Source organism: Gossypium hirsutum, chromosome A13 (genome assembly GCF_007990345.1).
Source record: "Gossypium hirsutum isolate 1008001.06 chromosome A13, Gossypium_hirsutum_v2.1, whole genome shotgun sequence".
NCBI lineage: Eukaryota > Viridiplantae > Streptophyta > Magnoliopsida > Malvales > Malvaceae > Gossypium > Gossypium hirsutum.
In genome coordinates this window covers 15,990,215-16,012,565 of record NC_053436.1, presented here as the reverse complement: position 1 = coordinate 16,012,565, position 22,351 = coordinate 15,990,215, and the positions used below count along the sequence as shown (strand labels likewise).

At 30.1% G+C, this 22,351-nt stretch overlaps 2 protein-coding genes across 2 annotated transcripts; one reads left to right on the top strand and one right to left on the bottom strand.

Moving 5' to 3' along the window:
* Positions 1-12,736: 12,736 nt before the first annotated feature.
* On the top strand, positions 12,737-14,333 carry LOC107920222 (protein EXORDIUM-like 2). The gene has a single exon (XM_016849809.2). The coding sequence runs from the start codon at positions 12,922-12,924 to the stop codon at positions 14,083-14,085; it is 1,164 nt and encodes a 387-aa protein (XP_016705298.2). The 5' UTR covers positions 12,737-12,921; the 3' UTR covers positions 14,086-14,333.
* Positions 14,334-15,129: 796 nt separating this feature from the next.
* On the bottom strand, positions 15,130-19,635 carry LOC121212403 (phospho-2-dehydro-3-deoxyheptonate aldolase 2, chloroplastic). The gene is made up of 5 exons (XM_041084990.1): positions 19,130-19,635; positions 17,259-17,536; positions 16,249-16,525; positions 15,832-16,077; positions 15,130-15,658 (listed from the first exon to the last, which is right to left on the bottom strand). Exons 1-5 carry the CDS (start codon positions 19,616-19,618, stop codon positions 15,386-15,388), a joined length of 1,563 nt encoding a protein of 520 aa, XP_040940924.1. The 5' UTR covers positions 19,619-19,635; the 3' UTR covers positions 15,130-15,385.
* Between the last annotated feature and the right edge of the window lie 2,716 nt (positions 19,636-22,351).

The window sequence follows — 22,351 nt, the reverse complement described above, 5'->3', positions numbered from 1 at the left end:
TTTTAGGGTAAGTGATGAATGTTTGTTTTGAACTGTTGTCGGTTTCGTGGGTTTGGTTAATTATGAATTAAGACTGATTTTGAAAGATTTGTTGTATCGATTTTAGGTTCTGGTAAGCTTGGGAGTAATTTTGCACCAAAATTGTACCAGGTGTGTACCAAAAAAGCAAAAAATTGGGTTTCAGCAAAAGCCGAAAAAGCTCTCTGTCGACGCCACACTGGTGTGTGCCTAGTCGTGTGGTTGACCGTGTGCAAGACACGACCGTGTGTCTGACGAAGGTGTGGCCGTGCTCAAGACATAGCCGTGTGGTGGTGTGAATATGGTCGTGCGGGCTACACAAGCTAGGCCATATTGGGCGTGTAAGTTTTGGGCTAGGCTGTGTGGGCCACATGAGTAAGGACAATCTGGGTGTGTGGGCCACACGAGCATGTGGGCCCATAATTCTGAAATTTTTTCTAGGGCGCACAGCTTGTCCCAATCGACTACGGGTTACCGTAGGGTCGATAAGGGTTAACCAAACCCTAAATTATGTGATATGATGTTCTGATAGTCTGTCTTGTGTAGAATACTGATATGTACATTCATTCTATTAAGTATATAAATGCGATCTGTATATGAGCATGCTATGCATGATGTTACTGTATCTATTATTCTGTATTTGTGATTGGGGTGAGTTTTGTATATGTGGAGGAAGTGATCTGTACGGCGACCTTTCGCCTATATTCTAGTAGCTTAACTTGCATATTATATGTTATGTGTCGTATCGACACTATATTGTGTGTAGGGATGAGTGGGTGTTTTTAACCTCATATGGTGTGATGGGATGGTCAGAGTTGGTGGGTAGAGAATGGAGATAGGATTCATATATTTGATTTTGTTATCTATATCTATAAAGGACTTGAGTCCGAATCTGATTCTGACTGTATTTGTGATTTCTGTATTTATGACATGTCTATTTCTGTTGGGTTACACACTGAGTTTATGAAAACTCACTTCTGTTTTTTTGTTCTGTACAGGTAATCCACAAACTTAGGTAAATCAGTGCGGTGGAGTCTCATGGTGACCACAAGTTTGTGAACTATTTTTAATTAATGATTTTCGTTTAATTAAGGCTTATTTCTGGGAGTTTTGTAATTAAGGGACTCTCCTGACTGTTTGGATTTATTTTGGAATTGGATTTTTTATTTAACTTTTTAATTGCGACGGTTGGCTAAAATATGAGTTTTACTAAAGCAAAGGTTTTCTGAAAATACGAACGGGATTTTCAAATATAACGATTTTTAAGACTTTCGCTATAAAATATGTTTTGACAACTGAACTAATTAAGTAACGTTTTCAGTAATGGTTACAAACGAATATGGGCTATGAAACTAGGATGATTTATCGAAACGACTCTGTTTTTAAAACCTTTCTCTGTAACATCTCCAGATTCGGCCGTAACGTCTAGGCCAGGTTTGGGATGTTACAAGATTCCACTATTAGTGTATCTTATAATAATACATTTACTCAATATTTCAAATAAATGATCATTAGTTAAAGTTAATGAATTTTTTGTATTCTCTATGTTTGTTTTATTGTTCATATTTAGGTTCGTGGCTACTCCTCTCAATAATATCGTATCTAAGATTTGAACATGTGTTCTTGCTTGTAAAGGTGAAGATAAAAAATTCTTTTAGGGGAGCTGAAATTATACTGTAATTTTTAATGATCTATTTATAATTTTTTAAAGGATTAAATCAAATTTTTATCTTTTTTAGGGGGCAAAGTGCAATTTTAACTTTATTAATTTAAATTTTTAAAATTTCTAAATGACCTAAATGAATAATTTTCTATTTTAAGGGGGCCGGGCCCTTGCCAACCCCTTAAAAATGCCACTGCTTACTTGGAAGTGTAATATATCTTACCATTATACCCAAGGCTTATAATATTTTAAATAAAAGATCATTATTTAAAGTTAATGGTTTGAAGGGTAGATAGAAATCTTGGTCCTTCAAAATGATGATATTTTAGTGTTAATATTTTTAAAAAATATGAAGCTATAAATTAATATAATAATAAAAATTATAATTTAATCTTTAAAAAAATTATAATTTTATTCTGATCCCCTAAAAGATTTAACTTTACCCCTAGAATACCAAGGTTGTACGATCGGCGGCTCCAGTCCTCGCCTCGGGTATATATGTCGACGTTGGAGCTTGTGAAGTTAACTCAAAATCTAAGAACCTCACTTTAATTCAAAATAAATAAATGAAAACCCTATTGCTGGTTTATTATTATTATTGGAGGTAGTAACTTGAATATAGTTATATGGGATTATCGTGGTTGGTGATGGTTTATTTTATAGACGAAAAGTTGTAAGTGAGGGTGATTGGAGTTTGAGTTTCTTTTAGGAGATTAGAATTCGAGAGGAAGAAAAGAAATATTTGAGAATATGATAGGAGAGAGATATTCTATTTTGATGTTTATAGACATTAAAAGTGAGTGTCTTTAGTCATTTTCGAGATGTTACATGTCATCTTTATATTAGTTTCGCATTTTTTGAAACCTAGTTGATTTATTGATATCATGTCCTTATAAATATGAGTTGTCATGTTAGGACATCAGATATATGCGATATGTAAGTGGTAGATATTCTATTCATGTCATGGGTGTGATTTCCACATTTTAAGCTTGTAAGGTTACGAGCTCATAAGTGATCTTAGCTCACAAGGTGATTTTAATCCGTGTTGTTGACTAACAAAATTGGCAGAACATGATGTAAATTCATCAGTTGTAGGTATAACAAATATATTCAAAGAAAATGGCAATGATGTTTGTTGAGGCAAGATGTGTTGGATGAAGCTGAGTGGCACTTGGTAGTTTCCACTACAAACTACCACTGACATACACAGTGAACTTAATTGCCATATTTGAATTAACAATTTAATGAAGAAAATCTTTAGACTAAAGAATGTGTTGATATTTTGAAGATACTATGGTCCATCTTTGGAAACTAATTTGTGACTATTGAAAATTGGATTGGATGAGAGTGACTTAATTCAACCATTCGAATGTGGAGATTTAATCTAGATTGTGTTGCTGCTTTTTAGATATCATATCTTTGATTGATTATGATTTGAATGTTTATGCTACAATTGTTATTTTCAAGGAGTTACTTTCAATTCACTTATATTCTATGTCAACAAGTCGAAATTGATATATGCATTAAGACTTGTCTAAGTTATGTATGAAAGCTTATTGAAAGCACTTGAATTTGTTCATTGATGAACTGTTTTTTTAGTAATTGTAAACATTGAGTGTTTATTGCCCAAGTTCACATAGGGAGAATTTGGAGTAAATGTTCTAGTCTTTATGTATAGATATGAGATCTCTATATTTAGAAAGTGATAGAGTGTAAGTCACTTACTGTATTTGTGATAAAAGATAGTAGAAATACTCATTGAACTAAGCTCCAAGATATAGAGAAACCAAACTACGTAAACAAATTTTTGATATTCTTTATTTTTATTTATACAATTTTTTGCAATGTCAAGTGGTAATGGCTATTGCAATCCAACACTTTATTTTTAAATTTAATAAATAGCAACTGTAAGTAATAATAATGTAAATACATTTCAACATATTTAAACCCACGTCTTCCTGTATTGATAATAATATCAATACTAACTGAGCTAAAACCCAATCCACAACTATATTTTTAATGTCCTATATTATATTTATGCACGAGATGGGCAGCATACCCCACTCTATTGTCATTAATGCTTTGTCGGTCCATGGCAAGCGTCATGCCAAAAGAGTTAGGAGAGGACTTTATTTTTATTTTTTTTCAAAAAAAATGGCTTTCTTTGTTTCATTCATTCATTAAATAAAAAAATGGGTTTCATTTCTGTTAAGGAAAAAAAAGTAGTAAACAACAAGAAAATTGATGAGATGATGGAGAATTTCTAACCTCTCCATGCCCTTGCAATTAGTGTTGGTGAACAGTCAATGTTGTATCAAAGATTAAAGACAAATATACTCCCCATTCCATTTGGGCTATTATGGGTTTAATTTTGATTCACATCATCTTAAATTCGAATTTTTTTGAGATTTTTTATAAGAGTTTTACGGATTGAATCATGAATTCCTTTGTTCCAGTATATTTTTAATTTGTGTTGTGGATTTTTTTTTTATTGTTAATCAGATTAGGTTGAGAAGGGACCAAATTTTACTGTTGAGGGATCAAAATTTTAATTACTTTTACACCATTTGTGGGTTGTGGCAAGGCCCTTGCTTACCCTCAATGCCACCCTTGGGTCAGTTTCCGGTTGAAGTTAATTGCCACCATTTCCAGATTTAGATCAGAATTGGCACATATATAATATATAATATATAATTTCACAATTTGACAAATATATAGAACGAAACTAATTTTTTAAATTTTATAATAAATTTAAATAAAAATTAATCTATTAAATAATAATTTAGAATAAATATTTTTAGTGAAAATATGCTTAAAATCTGATATTCTCCTTTGAAATTTAATCTTTATATTTTTTAATTAAAATAATATTTTTTAATATATCAGGCACCAAATCGCCATTTCTCGGAATTCGTGAATTTTTGTTTAATTAAATTATTTTTAAAATAATAAAGGGCGACAGTGAGACCACCCCACTTTTTTCCCTACTTTATCTCAGCCTTAAAATTTTAAATCTATTACGCTTTTTAAATTTAAAATTTTGGTAAATTAAAAATACATGATGATTTATTTAGCCTTTAAATTTTATAAAAAAATATTTTTTCATTTAATTTTTTTTCTCTTCTAACAACTTGTACTATTTGTTAAATTATCTCAAAATGAATAAAAAAATTATTGTCTATTAATTTTACTGACGTAACATGATAGTATCCGTATGACAATTCATGTGTATACCATGTCAATAATTAATTAATTTTTTAAAATTTAAAAATATTTTTATATTTTTTATGTTTTTAAATAATTTTACTAAATTTTATAATTTTTTAAATTTTAAAATTTAAAAAAATTATTAATTATTGACTTTACATCTACATATATACCATGTCAATAAAATTAATTGATAGCAATATTTTCATTCATTTTGGAGTGATTTTAAAAATAAAAAAAATTATTTTTAAATTGGAAGGGAAAATAAATTACCGTCCCAACAAAAAAATCAGTGAATATCAAATTTAATATATGAAAATTATTACAATTTGTTTTAATAAAATATCAAACGTATTTCACACACATTAATATTTACCAAAATTTTTATTAATATGATTGACCTTTTATTAAATTCTTTTTATTTACCAAAAAAAAACGTGATAATTAATTTTCATATATTTGATTTTGATACTCACTAAAATTTTTATTTTAATGTTCACTAAATTTTTTATTTACCAAAATTTAAAAAAGTGATAAGTTTAAAATTTAAGGTTGAGATAAAATAGGAAAAAAGAGTAGTTGGATCAATTTTGTTAAATTAGTCATATATGTTAAAAAAAAGTTTATTAGTTAAAGAGATTGATTTTTTAAAAATTTAAGGAAATAGACCGTTTTTGGAGAAGGTGTGAAAAATGCACCCAATTGACTCGTTTTCCCTTTAAGTTGTATTTTTTGATTTTTTTAATATAATTGGTTAGATAGATAAATACTAGTAGTTTTGTGTAAGTCTTAAGTTTAATTCCTCTCCCGCTCACATTTATATTTTTTTATTTCATTTTGTTTTAAGCTTTTTATATTTTAAATTAAAGTTTTTAACGTATCAACTTCTTTGGTTAAATGGTTAATAATAATTTTATCCTTGAGACTCAGGTTCAATTTCTCTCTTTTAAGCACATTTGTAATTTTTATTTCATGCTGTTTCAATTTTTTTTAATTAATAAATGTATTGTTTTAAAAAGAAAATTAATTAATATTTTTAATTAACAACTTTTTTATTCATAAAATCAAATAATTATTAAAAATATGATTATTTTTAGTAAATATGATTTTTTAAATGCGTAATATTTATTTTTCAATCCATATAATGAGTGTAGTAAATTTTAGTATAATATATTTAAAATATTTCACATATAAACATAATGATATTTGAAATAATTAATTGAAATATTTCACATATAAAAATATTTGAAATGTCGTACCCACAATGTAGATGAAAAATAATAATATTTGAAATATTTTGCATATAAAAATAATAATTATATTTGAAATAATTATTTTATTTTATAATATTAGAAATCACTGTACTCACAATATATGTGAAGAAAATGAATATTTGACATATAAATGTTAAACATAAAGAAAATATATCGAAAAAATTAGTTGATGGTTATATTATATATAAAAGAGTTATTAATTTCAAATATTTTTAACATAATGATATATGTAAAATATATATTTGTATTATATAATTACATATTTATTATTTGTTAACAATAAAAGAGTTTTTAATTACAAAGATTGAATTAAAATTAAAAATTTAAAAACAATATATTTATTAATTAAAAAACACTTGAAACAACCTGAAAAAAAGTTACAAATGTATTTAGTAGAGGGGAATTGAACCTAGGTCTCAATGATGAAATCATTATTATTTAAACATTTAACCAAAAGAGTTGATATATTAAAAAATGAAATGCGAGTGGGAGAGAAATCAAGCCTGAGACTTAAAAGACAAAACTACTAACATTTAACTATCTAACCAAACAAACTAATTATATTAAAAAAGTCAAAAAAATACAATATAAAGGAGGACGTGCTTTCCCACTCTTTCTCCTAAAATAATCTATTTCCCTAAATTTTCAAAAATTCAACCTATTTAACCAATAAACTTTTGTATTTAACATATATGACTAATTTAATCCAACTTACTATTTTCATCATTTTAAAAATCAATTTAATTGAATAAAAAAATATCACAAATTCCCCAAATCTCCATTTGAAATTAAGATTTGGCAAAATATATAAATAAATAATCTTGAAATCGCCATTTCAAATGGTAATTTAGTGTTTGACACATTCAAAAATATATATTATTTTGGTCAATACAAAAATTGGTGTATTATTTTGGTAAGTAATTATTTTTATATTATTTTAATAAAAAATCTTTATAATATGTTTTTCAAAAAAATGAAAATAACATAAATTAATGAATTTGACAACTATTATTTCGTCATAAATAAAATTTAAAATTTGAAAAATATAAAAATTAAAAATATTGTCATTAAAGTATAGGTAGTAAGGGCCTTTTTAGGAGACCAATAGTCTCCAGTGAGACGAGTTTACCCTTGATTTTGGTGCAAACGCACCACAATCATCCATTTCAATGAATTGTGACAAGTTTGAGTCCAATTTTTGTATTGCACTGGAGCCCTCAATTTTGACTGAAGCTTTGCACTGAAGTAAAACGGAAGGAGCCCTTTAGTTGACAATATTGCCCATACTTTTAGTTATAGTTTACTCTTTTTATACTTTTAGCTATAAATTAATTAAAATATTTATAATAAAATATCGAAAGATAATATTTTATTAAATAAATTTATAAATTCACATATTTTTAATAATTTCATAAAATTAAAATAATTTAAAAAATTTCTATTATATATCATTCTTAATATAATGTCCTTAATAGTCATTTTCTATTCTCACCTTATTGCTATAACTATGTTTGAATCCAAACATACACTACATCGTTATTTCTAATCTCAATGATACAATAATTAATCTCACCGTCACTATAGTTTTTAACCTCGCCAAAAATAAACATACCGCCTATCCAAATTAAGCCTAAGCGCATAACTTAAATTTAGTATAGAAGACTAATAGTAGAATTATTTTTTTTGTACTATATTGTAAGTATATATAATTATACATTACCATTACATTGTTTGAATCAAATAAAACTAATTTAAATATTTAATTTTCATGTTATAATTCATAAAATGAAAGTTTATATTATTATTGTTTAGTCCTTTTCAAAGATGATGAAATCATAAATTAATACATGGTAATGTTATATTTTAACCACTAAAAAAGTTATAATTCAATTCTAGGCCTTGACTGAAAACATATAGTTTGACTGGCTTCGACTATCAATCTGGGTCTTACAACATTACTTGATGTCCTCCTAAGTAAGATTTTAAATTCAAATATTATAAATGGAAATAATAGATTTACGAATCGAATCTTATTTTAATTTGAATTTAATCAAAATAGAACATAACTTAAGTAAAGAATTTTTTTTAATGAATAGGAATGGATGTTAATTACATTTTAGGATTTGAGTACAATAGTAAGGCATATTGCATTTTTAAGGGATGTCACATGTTTAAACTTTGAAGATGACATTATTGGGAAGAGTAGTTATGAACCTCGAACATAGATAGTAAAACGAAGACAGAGAATACAAAAAATATCACCTTAGAATTAATATATTATTTGGTACTTGAATATAGCTTCAATATTCAAATTGGTACCTTGTTTTTTCCAATTTGATACTTGATATTTTTCCCATTTAAGTACTTGAGTTCAGCTTTCAATGTTCAATTTTTTACTTGAATTTATTGTCCCAATTAAATACCTATGTATTTTTTTATTAGAGCACATGTGCCAAATATTCATTAGGTCACATGATATCGTTTGATATATATACCAAATTGAACATTGAAACCGAAATCAAGTACCAAATTGAGACAAAACAAACAAATATTAAATTGAATATTAAAATTAAATTTGAATATAATTTTATAAAAAATAAATTTTAATATATTAAGTTTAAGACATTCTAAGTTTTTATTAATTTTATAAAAAATAAAAATATTTTTATAATAATGTAATTTGAATGATTTTTTTAATAATATTCTAATTGAGCTATTGTCTTATAAATTTTGATATATTATATACGAAAATTTGACATTATTATTTAAACAAAGCAAGGAAGATATGGATATATAAAAATCTATTTATGACTTAAAGTAGATAAATTAAATATCATACCTGAAATTAAAATCATAATCAAACCTCTAAAAAAAATTAAAAAAACTTTGTGTTAGAAAGGGACCACTCTATCTCTCTTATATAAATTTAACCTATGTTATTAAGTAACTTTAAACATAATCTTTTAAAATAATCATTTTCATTTAAAATATTAAAAATCCAAGAAAGAATTGAAAAAATAAGAAAAGCCTAGACCCCATCACCAAATGCACTAAATTTTAGTGTTCCATTTTCACTAACTTACTACATTATTATTAGGCAGCTACATATATTGTTGTTCCATTTCCATGACATTCTTTTGGTCACAATCCAAGTTTAATTAAATCTAAGGTAGGCCATAACAACCCCCCACAAAATATGATTGCTTCATACCTCGGTCATGCACCTTCTTTATATCATGCAGGTCCATATCTGTCTCATATAAATTGATAATTAATGTTAAATCAATGATAATATATGATTAAAACGATATTTTAATTTAAGAACTTCTCTTCGAATAATTTAAATTTTAAGATTTAAAAGTTAATTGAGTTTTAACTCAATTCACATGGTTATTATTGTCAATATAAGAGCACGAGTGCACTAAAGCGCATTATTATCCTATTTAAAGGTTGGGAAGAGGTTATGAGTAGTTCTAGGCATTATATCAAAAAGAGTGAATATGATCAGAATTTATAATTACATTATTAAAAAAGAAAAGGAAGATCTAAAAATTTTGTCAATGTTTTCTTTTTATATATAAATTGTTAAAAATGGTTAAATTATAGTTTAGGTTTCTATGTTTAAATTTGAGATTTAATCTTTAACATAATTTGATCTCTGTATTTTTATAATGCTATTAATTAGTCTAAATAATTAATATGGTTAATGTTTCGGTTAGAATATTATGTGATTATGTATAATTTAAATATCTTAAAAGTCTTAGAGACTAACACGTGGCTTCTCATTTTTCTTTAAGGCTTGCATTACATCTTTTACATTATAAGGCAATGGTCAAATTTCAATTTTGGCCCGTACACTATGTTCAAACTTGAGTTTAATCTATACAATTTACTTTTTGACATAATTTGGCCTCTCTCTACATTTATAAGGTCATTAGTTCGTTTTTTTTTGTTAATAAAATAGAGATCAATTACAAAGATAAAACAGTTGCATTACAAATGGAGTTCCCATCAAGCCAAACTTGCTCAATGATTTCTATTGGGATATCCTTGAACCTGATAGAACCATATGGGAACTTTTGCATCGCACCAACCAATATGTGAGGGACCTTTTGTAAAACTACCTATCACTTCCTACTACAAAGTTCCTTTATTCTAACCAATATCAGTTTTATTCAAATTCCAAATTACTATTAAAGATTTAGTATTTGGTACGTTAGAAATATATTTTCTTTACTCTACAAATAATCTTAAAAAATTATGATGTATTTTTTTAATTGAAACGTCAAATTACTATTAAAGATTAGGTTAATATTTGGTACACTAACAATATATATTATTCCACAAGTAATTTTAAAAAATTGTCTTGTGTCTTTCTTTTTTAATATTTTACTACACTTTATAAAGTACATGTCAACTTTTTAACCCTAGGGGTGAGCATTCGATTGAGTCAAGTCGAATCCACTAAAAAATTTCGAGTTAACATATCATATTTTAACAACTGAACTCAATTTGAAATATTTTTTTAATCGAATTGATCAAGTCAAGTTAAGGAATCCTATTATTTATACTTAATGTTGTATTTACATGGGCCGATTTAATTAACTAGTAGACGAAGTACAAGATTATTTAATTACATAAACAATATAATGACTTTGCTTTTAACTTAATGGGTAAACATTTATTAAAATGAAGTCGTTTACCTTTTAACTTAATGGTTTTGACTTTTAACTTTAGAAAAAAGTAAACATTTATCAGAATGACGAAGTTTATCTTTTTTTATTCGGATAACTTGAATTGTGTAATTCATATTTAAGTTAAACCGAAAATTTTAATTTTTTTTAGTTGATTCAAATAACTTGATTAACTCAAATCATTTAATTCAAAAATTAAAAATTTTATTTAATTTTTAAAATTAAATCGAATTTTACTCATCTTTATTTAATTCTAAAAGCGTAAAAACTTACTCTACTATATCAAATATTTTCCATAAAAAATAAAATATGCTATTTTGTCCTTGTCATTTTAGCTTTTATGTGAATATTTTTAAAAAAAAAAGAAGAAAACATAAGTAGTAAAAATTTATATTTATGAAAAATATTAGGGGAAAAGAAAAGAACAAAATCCAAAAAGGATGAGACATGGGAGAGTACAAAAGTACAAAAACTGCAATGCTTATCCCTTCGGCTTATAAATACGAAAATAAGAAATAAAAAGAAAAGCTTGCGTACGGACGGGACCAGGATGGCCCCACACTTTTACCTCTTTAGTACTGAACACGTGTCATCGTATTTGTCGTATTGCGTACCGACTCTCTCTCCCGCACGTGAATAATCTCTTTCATTACTTTTTTTAACTTTTTCAGCTTTTATTATTATTATTATAAAAAGATGTATTAGTAAATATAGGTTTTGACTTTTTAATAAAACAAATACATACATAACTACTTATATTCATATTACTGTCTTCCTATTTTCATCTTAAATAAATAAATAAAAGCTACATCCCAAAATGAAATTTGTAAGTTAAAAAAATTCAGAAAAATAATATTTATAGACCTATTAAAGCGTAATTAAAATTAAAGAATAATATTTATGTATGTCAAGTTTGACATAAATAAAAAAAAATACTAACTATTCATCTTATGTAAAAAAAAAATTTCAATATGTGATGAACAATTTATTGTATATAATATCTGAAATATATTTAATAAATTCATTTTTTTATATAAAATAGATTTATATGTAATAGAAAATTTAAAATTTAAAATAATAATTAATAACTGAAATTTTAAAGAAATAAAAGATTTCGCAAACTTTTTTTAACAGTATTTAAAATAATTTTGATGTTTGTTAAACAAATTTAATAGGAAATATATTGATTTTTTATTATATTTTAAAAAATTTGTAAATTTTACATACACTTTAATTGAAATGTTTGTTTTTAAAATTTTTATTTTAGTTTTGGAAACAATTTTTGTGATTTTACTTTTAATTTTGATTGCAAAGAGTGTAGATTTGTTAATATTTGCTATTATAAAAAATTTTAAAATATTAATTTATTATTTGTTGTAAATATTTTGAATATAAAAATTTAAAACACATATAAAATACTAATTTAAAGCACTCGTGATACGAATAAAATCTTCTTTTTTTTTTTAAATAAATCGAATATTAGTTATAAAGCCATTTTCCTCAAAATATGAAAACCCCACTGTTATGGATGTCTGCACCTAATTATGTCATGGTTAATAATCCAAAGTGTGGGCCACACCTCTGACACACCATTTGATTATCATTGTTGTACTGTAGTTAGGGTGCAGCAGGCTTCAGCTTTATGATTGTTAATATAATACAGTAACTGAGTTAACAATTAAAAACTAATTTTATGGTGTTTTTGCCTACAAACAAATCAATCAGAAGCTGATATCTGATGGCTTTTAAAAAATATCATGGCGTGCCATCATTTATTTATTTTAAAAAAATCAATGGTGGTGATGGTCTTTGGAGTTGGACCACCCTATATAATTTGTTCTTTGCTACAAGGAAGCATCCATGATGTTTCATTGTGAAAACAAAGCAGCCCACCCCAAGTATCTGATTTCTTTTCTTTTCTTTTTAATTAAATAAAATTGAGGGCCATGCACGAGGCATTTCCTCTAAGATAAGAAGGTGAGGGATATGGACAATTTGTATTTAATATTAGTGAGGGTCTAAAATTGTAATTAAACCATTTACTCCAAGCTAGCGACGTCCCCGAATGTCACCACCCGAACCGAAGCACACGCAAAACTGCATGAGGTTTTTTTCTCTAAACACAAGTCCCACTGTATTTTTCCCCCTCTTTAGACCCGCCACGTCACCCTTTCAACTCGTTACAGCCTGGCGAACCTCCTCTTCACATTTCATTCCCAATCATCTCTCTCCACGTGCCCTTTCTTCTTCAAACAGCTGTTTCCCCCTCACCAAATCACCCCCTATAAAACGCACCTTCACTCATTTCCTTTTCATTCAAATTTTCTCTGTAACAATGGCGGCTTCTGCTTCTATTTACTATTTTCTCACTCTCCTACTCCTTTGTGCCATCCCTTTTACCTTCTCCGAGCTCGTTAAAGAGCAGCCTCTGGTGTTGAAGTACCACAATGGGCCACTCTTGAAGGGGAAGATCACCGTTAATCTCATCTGGTACGGGAAGTTCTCCCCAACCCAGCGCTCCATAATCGTCGATTTCATCAACTCTTTGAGCTCTGCCGTCAAACCCAAGATTCCGTCGGCGTCGTTTTGGTGGAAAACGACGGAGAAATACAAGTCCGGTTCCTCCACTTTGGTCGTGGGCAAACAAATCCTCCTCGAAAATTACCCGCTCGGTAAAATCCTTAAGAACCCACACTTGCCAGCGTTGGCCGGGAAATTCAACGGCGTAGGTACGGTTAGCGTTATCCTCACGGCCAAAGACGTCGCCGTCGATGGGTTCTGCATGAGGTGCGGGACTCACGGGTCGAACCGGGTTGGTCGGGTTCGAGGTACTTTTATCTGGGTTGGAAACTCGGAGACTCAATGTCCTGGTCAATGCGCCTGGCCATTTCACCAGCCTATTTATGGTCCCCAAACTCCACCGTTGGTGGCTCCCAATGGAGACGTTGGGATTGACGGAATGATCATCACCTTGGCCACCCTTTTGGCTAACACTGTTACCAACCCGTTTAACAACGGGTATTTCCAGGGGCCCGCCGACGCGCCGTTGGAGGCGGTTTCAGCTTGCACGGGGATTTTCGGGACGGGTTCGTACCCGGGTTATCCGGGTAAACTGTTGGTGGAGAAGAGCACCGGAGCGAGCTACAATGCCAACGGCGTTAACGGCCGGAAATACTTGTTGCCGGCGATGTGGGATCCGCAGACGTCGAGGTGCAAAACGCTAGTTTGACGGGGACAGGTGGCGGAGATCAGTGGTGAAATGGGGAAATCGTGGCAGTGATATGGTGATGTAATGTAGATATTTGGGTTTGGTTATTTATGGTTTATCACGTGATGGGTAAAATTCTAGTTTGGTACTGGGAGAGAAAAGGAATTGTAGGTTGGTGTAAAAAGAAAAGAAAAGATGTGAATGTAAGATAATAATGATAATGAATATAGAGATATTAAAAGAAATTAAAAGCTATACTATTTTCATCATTTCTACTTGCCTCCAACACAACCATTGCCTCTGGTGGGACTCAAATATTTGAAATTTTACCTTTACTCCCTTTTTTAGATTTTCTTAAATTATATCTTTATATTTAATAACAATGCTTATAACAAAAAAATTGAACTATTAATAAAATAACAAAATAATTATGATTAAAGTTCACAGACTTTTTTATTAAGTTGATTTAGTTATTTTTTATTTTTATATTCTTTCTAAATTTGAAATGTCAATCTTAACCAAATTGTTAAAATTCGTTAAGTTGCGTAATTTTTAAAATTTTGTCTACTAAATATATTATTACATATAATTTACTATTTTTTAAATATTACTCATAAAAATAATAAAAAAATTGAGGGCTAAGAATGATTAAATTAAATAACATAAATTAAATCTACAGATTTATATGTAATATAAGATTAATAGTAAAATTTAACTGTTATTATTTAAATTAAAATTGAAATATCAAAAATTAAAGAAATATATAAAGACTAAAATTGATGAAAAGGACTAATATCAGGGTTTACCCAATTTTGCAATAAGATATAGTAAATAGAAAGGATAAGGATAGACTGAAAAGATGGTGGGACCTGGGAGACCATCCTTAATGATTAATTCTCTAATACATTCTTTTTTTTTAAGTGAATTTAGATTAGAGATAGAAAATATACTTTAAAGAAAAAAAAAAAAGAGTTCATTAATTTCACATATCAGACTGGTCTAGTTGGGTTCAATTTTTTTTTACTGTTTATAAATAAAAAATAAAAAATGACAGAATCCTAGTCATACACAACACAACATAAAATTTCTCACATAATATGTTCATCTTTTATGTTACATCTATTAGAAGTTTCATTATAGTCCAAAAATTTCTTAAAACAGACGATATATATATCCCATACTCATATCATTACCTGTCTCTCCAACAAAACTGACCTTCAAACTAGTTTTTAGGAACCCTATATACCCTAACCATTCTATCACTACTTGTGATCCGCACGCCCTACATTTGCTCGACTAAGAAAACTAATAAGGAAACCCCCTAAATAGATGATCGGGTGGAGGCTAAAGGGTTCCGTGATGCAAGCCTTCGTCTCCTTAAGCGCTCAGCGATAATGAAGGCGAGCTCTAGAGATTGAGAAGCATTGAGCCTTGGATCACAATGGGTGTGATAGCGTGAACCCAGGTCGTTATAGGTTATAGTTCTTGAGCCTCCAAGACATTCTGTCACATTCTGCCCCGTCATCTCTAAATGAATTCCTCCGGGATGGCTACCTTCATCATCATGTACATCGAAGAATGCTCTCACTTCGGCCTACCAAAGCAAGAATTTGTAAATTATAGTTGCATATAGTAGATGGACAGTCAAAATATCAGTTAGCATTTTACCCTAAAAAGCGGAGATTACATTGATGCCTTCTATGGTAAACTCCGAAAAGTTAATCAAAAATAAGTTGTGACAAAAAGAAAATATTTAAGCAACCATACCCTAATGGCATCAAAGGAACGAGTTTTCAGTCCACAAGGAGCTTTAATGGTGTTCCCATGCATGGGGTCGCTAACCCAAGTTACAACCTGCCCAGCTCCACGGACCGCTCTGATCAAATGGGGAAGTTTCACTCGCATATTCTCAGCTCCCATCCTTACAATGACTGTTATTCTGCCTGGCTTGTTCCGAGGATTTAGAATTTCAATGAGCCTAACTAGTTCACTAGGATCCATCTTATCGCTAACCTGCATCACAATGCCATTGTTAATTACTTAAATTCTTTCGTATGTAAATTCAGGGTTAATTATTAATCACTGACATTAACTGCTTTAAAAAGGAAAAAAAAAATCCCTCGTGATCAGTGGCTTAAGAAGTTTAGTGCACTTTAACTGAAGCACAAGTAAAAAAAAGAGTACCTTTATGCCAAGAGGATTAGCAACTCCCCTTAAAAATTCAACATGGGCACCATCAAGTTGGCGGGTGCGTTCTCCAACCCAAAGCATGTGCGCTGAGCAGTCGTAGTAAAGCCCAGTAGTTGAATCCTCCCGAGTGAGTGCCTGCTCGTAAGGCAAGAGCAAGCACTCGTGAGATGTCCAAAAATCTGTAGTTGTCATGACAGGGTGACCAACTGAGAGTCCAGCAGCAGCCATGAACCCCATTGCCTCATCAACTCGGTGAGCAAGTTCACGGTACCTTCACAGACAAACCAAAAAGAACATCTTCAAAAAAAAAAAAAAAATCACAATAAAACTAGTTCAATCCTACAGCACCAACTTCAAGCAAACAGTTCCTAGATATTGGTGCAAAGCATTTTGCATCCCAGATGATGTGCCATATCCCTCAAAAAACCCCAGAAAAAGATAACGAATGGAAACATCACTGTGTTGTATCGGACCTAATGCACAAAGTGAACTTCAAAGGAGCTGCTTTATAGGAATGGGTTTGTGTCATTAATGTGAACATTAGTCGATTACAACGATATCTAGCTTACGTTTGGTAGTCCCCTAGAACTTGAACCTCTGATATTGGCTTGAGCATAAAGTGAAATTAACTATTCCATACAACATTAGTGATGCAAGAGAAAGCAAATAGCAAAGTAACTCGTTTTTCATGCAATTTCAAGTCTTTTTGAACAGATAAGAATCTGACTTTCTTACTCAGCTCAAAGAGTTAGCGAAGTAACATTATATTGATGTAGTCGGTCATAAAAGCATGCTATTCTAATAGTTATTTCCAGATCACAGATCATCTTCTTGAGCATGAAATGAACCATTGTTACAGACAAGAAGGGATCATTCACTATCAGATGTCAAATCTCTAGAAACTGTCAAATAGATGGGTTGGGAAAGGCCAAAAAAGTTCACGATAAAGACAAAAACTCTTCAATGCATAAAGCAAACAGTTTATCTGAGGTAAATGAATACACCTGTCCCCCTGCTCGCTGTGCTCGGTGAAGTCTAGATTCCATTGTGTGACTCTCTGCATGGCTGCATACCCTCCAGTAGCAAATGCCCGCAAAAGGTTCAAAGTTGCCACAGATTGGCAATAGGCCCTGATCATCCTATGGGGATCTGGAACTCTTTCTTTCTCATCGAAAGAATCACCATTTATATTGTCACCTCTATAACTTGGGAGCTTTACCCCATCCTTCTCCTCAAACGGATCTGATCTCGGCTTTGCAAACTGACCTGCCATTCTTCCTACCTAAACAATCATAACCACATACTTTAATACATTATCCCACAGCCATCATGCAAAATAGTTAGCTTTATTGGATAACAAGGCCTATAATCTTAAAAGAACTTAGTCATGAACCAAAGTTTGTGAATCGACAATAACATTTTAGTTGGTTAATAATCTCAAAATCAACAGATTAAGAAATTTATTCAATTATAAAAAGTTCAAATAATAAAATGTATTCAACTGCTTAAGAAAAGGTTCTAGTAATATCAACAAACTAGGAACTTTAACCCCAAATCCCATAATTTTAATTCTACCACCCACAAATTCTCTTAAGTAACTAAGTACCTTATTATGTATTAACCATCAACAAGACATAAGTAACCAAGTACATATCTCGATACGAGCAGAAAATCACTGAAAAACTTATTCAATTCCACCACCCGCAAATTACCTTAAGTAACTAAGTACCTTATTAAGTATTAACCATCGAAGCAACATAAGCAACCAAGTATATATATGTTGATGTGAGCAACGAACCAGAAATTTTATTCGATTCTACCACCCAAAAATTATCTTAAGTAACTAAATGCATTATTAACCATAAAAACAACATAACAACAAAATATATATCTCGATATAAGTCATTCAATTCCACCACCCACATTCTCTCAAGTAACTAAGTATCTTATTAAGTATTAACCATCAATAAGACATAAGTAACCAAGTACATATGTTGATACGAACAGCCGATTACCCACAAATTATTCACTTCTACCACCCAAAAATTTTCTGAAGTAACTAATTACCTTATGAAGTATTAACCATCAAAAGGACATAAGTAAACCAAATATATATCTTTGATATTAGCAGCCAACCACCCACAAATTCAAGTAACTATGTACCTTATGAAGTATTAACCATCAACAAGACATAAGTAACAAAACATATACGTATATATATTGGTATGAGCAGCCAATTCCACCCACAAATTTTCTGAAGTAACTAAGTACCTTATAAAGTATTAACCATCAACAAGCAAAAAGTAACCAAGTATATATGTCTTGATATGAGCAGCAAATTACCTACAAATTTATTCAATTCTACCACCCATAAAGTCTCTTAAGTAACAAAGTACCTTATTAAGTATTAACCATCAAAAAGGCAAAAGTAACCAAGTATATATCTTGATATAAGCAGCCAATCACAAATTCCCTTAAGCAACTAAGTACCTTAATAAGCAGTAGCCATCAACAAGACATAAGTGACAAGGCACTTATCTTGATATGAGCAGCCAATTACCCCCAGAAATAGATTCAATTTTACCACCCAAAAATTCTATCAGTTAACTACGTACCTTCTTAAGTATTAACCATCAAAGGAAATAAGTGACCAGGTATATAAATATGTATGTATGTATCTTGATATAAGCAGACAAATTACCCACCCAAACCATGCAATTCTTGGACCCATCATAAAAAAACTCAACACAAACAGGGAAACCAATAAAAAATTCAAACTACCAATTATATAAAAGAACAATCCTTAATAAAAGGCTTCCAATTATAGTACTAGAATTTCAATTCTAACATCAAATGAAGAAGCAAGGAGGGGAACCTTGATAATAGGCATTTGGCCACCAAACATGAGGACTACACCCATCTGTAGGAGGACCCTGAAAGTGTCACGAATGTTATTAGCATCGAACTCCTTGAAGCTCTCGGCACAATCACCACCTTGCAGCAAGAAAGCGTTGCCGAGAGCAGCATGTCCCAGCTTCTCTTCCAGACTCCTAGCCTCCCCGGCGAAGACGACCGGAGGGAACGTAGAGAGCGTCTCGAGGACGGATACGAGGTCGTTTTGGTCTGGGTATTCGGGAAGCTGGAGGGCCTTCTTGGACTTCCAGCTTTCGAGCGTCCATTGTGTGGGGATCGAAGGGGAGCTGGTGGAGGCCGCCGCCGCCGCCGCCGCCGCCGCTGATTTGGTTGACTTAGTCGGGTCGGCCGAATGGACGGCGGTGATGGGTTTAAGACTTGGAGGGAGGAGATGGCGGCGGGGGAGAAGAGGGGATTTGGAGGAGAGAAAGGAAGGGGATGTCAGAGCCATTTTTGACTGTTTATTCTTTAGAGAATATGAATAATATTTATGAAATACAAAAAGTAAGAAAGGGTGTAAATTCTAGAAATAGTCCCTGTACTATTTAAAGATTTAAATTTAGTCCTTCTGTTTTTAATTTCATCATTTTAAAAATAAGGGATTAAATTTGAAATGGGTGAAAAGTATAAGAAGTGAAAGTAGGATTAGAGTGAGAAAGGGCTCTGCTTTTTGCAGCTAACAACAGACGTCTGTGGTATTTAGTACGCGGGTCGGCCCGTCATAAAAATTGAAGTCAAACAATAAAAATATTAATAAATTAAATTTGTGAATTTCAAAAAAATTGTTAAATTCATTTTACAAAATCTCATAAAGAATAAATGATGGCTATGTGGGTAGGAAAGGATTGTGGGTTGTTCTAATCTGAGTTGTTCTTTTCTACTCTCACATTTCTATCCATATCAATTTACTTTTACTTTTCTCCATCTCTATTCTACAACTTTCTAAAATACAGGAAATCTTACTTCTTCTTTTTTTTATCCTGACTTGGACCAACTCTTTAGTTATTATGCATTTATAGTGCATGTTAATCAAATACAATTTCATCTTTTAACTTTTAGATGGGCATAAACCAAATCTGATATATTCTTCTCGTATTATATTAAATAATTCTTCAAGGTATTCGCCGCTAGAAAAGCCTCTTTTAGATAAACATGTGGTAAAACACTATCGTCTACTATTATTTGGATCTTGCTCATCATCAGTTGGCACATCCATTACTCCTTGAATAATTTTTTCATCTATAGATGACTCCATCAAAGACTCATTTTCACATAGATAATTCAAAATCTGCTCAACATCCTAGGCATTTCTATAGTGTAAATTAGAAATTATTTCTTTTAATTTATGAATACTTTCAACATAACCAATTTCTTGTTCGAGAGGCATATCCTCCTTAGATCGAATTTTACAATGTCAGAAACAATTTGCAATAGTTGCAAGATTCATATCAATATTCCAAGCAACATTAATAAAATGGACTGCATCCAGTACATTAATCTTTTTAGGATTTATTTCTCCTTTCTTGTAACCTTCGAAGATGCTAGAATAAAAGCAACGCTGATAATAAATCTTAACTGCTCTAATAATTCCAGTATCACATAGTTTAATTTTTAATGTTGAATTTAGAGGCAAAAAGAATAATTCAACGTTTCTCAAGCCTACAATAACCTTGGGATGGGCTGAGCAATTTTCTACTATAAGCAATACCTTTCTACTTATCATTCTGGCATCAAACTAGGGAACAAAATCTTGAAAAGTAATGCAGTTATCCATGCTTGTTTATTGGCTCGATAATGACAGTTAAGATTGTCAATATTCGCATGTTTAAAGTATCTAGGATTAGCAAAATTACCAATAACCCAAAGAGGCACTTTATCTTAACCATCCCCATTGCAACAAACCACAACAGTAAGTCTTTCCTTATCTTTTTTTCGTCCTTTTAATTGCTTTGTAGCCAGTGAATGGTCTGCTTGCGAACAATAAAATGAGCTTGCTCCATCCATATTATAGATACTCTTCCAATCAAAATTTTCCAATTTAGACATTATTTGAGGTAAAGCATCTTCAATATTCTCCATAACAACTAAACCACTTTCACCAAATCTTCTATAAGACTTAACCCTATGTCTTGCCTTGAATCATTCTAGCCAACCAATTGAGAAGTTAAATTTGGAATTTGCATCACCATACATTTTCTCCAGAAACTATTGCTTTAGTTTGAATTATTTCTTCAATCATGTTTAGTTTCTCTTGATATTAGAGAAACCACTGATACAATATCTTCTTTAATTCAAGATATTTGGTTAATTTGTGTCTTTTAACATTGCTATTTTTATCTCTTTTCACAAATATTCAGATGACCTTTCAAAAGTATTTAATATTGTTGATTGGCTAAGAGATCAAATGTTTGTTGAACCCACTGTTGCAAATCTTTTTGACTTGAATAGGGATGCTCATTTTTTACTCAAATAATACTTTTCTCATCTCATCTGTCAATGTAGACTTTTTTACACTTTTCAAACGTGAAGCCATGGAGGAAAAGATTATATGAATTGCAATATTTTGATATGTCCATGTGTTTATTTATAATAAGACTTTTAATCTATCCAATGAATACACACGTATTGAATTTTGAAACCAATAACTCTTTTTTCTTTTTGGCTACATGAACTGATTAATTAACTTTTTTTTTATTACATGAACCAATTAACTTTTATTCATTGCACCTACATGCATATTAAATTTTGATTTAAAAAAAAAAACTCATACATAAAGTACGAAATATTCTCTAAATTAATAAAATACTCCTTTATCGATAAATTAATAATCTCAATAAAATAATTTTTTTAACCTCAACAAAATTTTTTTTTTAGGTCCCAAAGGTATTATTTTAGAGAGGTTTTACCATAGCTAGGGGCAAAGGCAGAGACTGATTAATAACTAACCAGAAAATAACTAGGTGGCGTTTGATTGATTTCTTTGATAAGTTAGAAAATCGCAATTATTCTAAATTTTATTTTTATTTAATTTAAATTTTTATGATGTAATAATATATATTTCATATGTAAAATAGTGAAAATTACTCAAAAATATCATATAAATGTGAATAAATTTTTTTATTTACTTGAAGATATATTTATGAAAAATATATTTATGAAACATTTAGCAAATAATGCTTAAAAG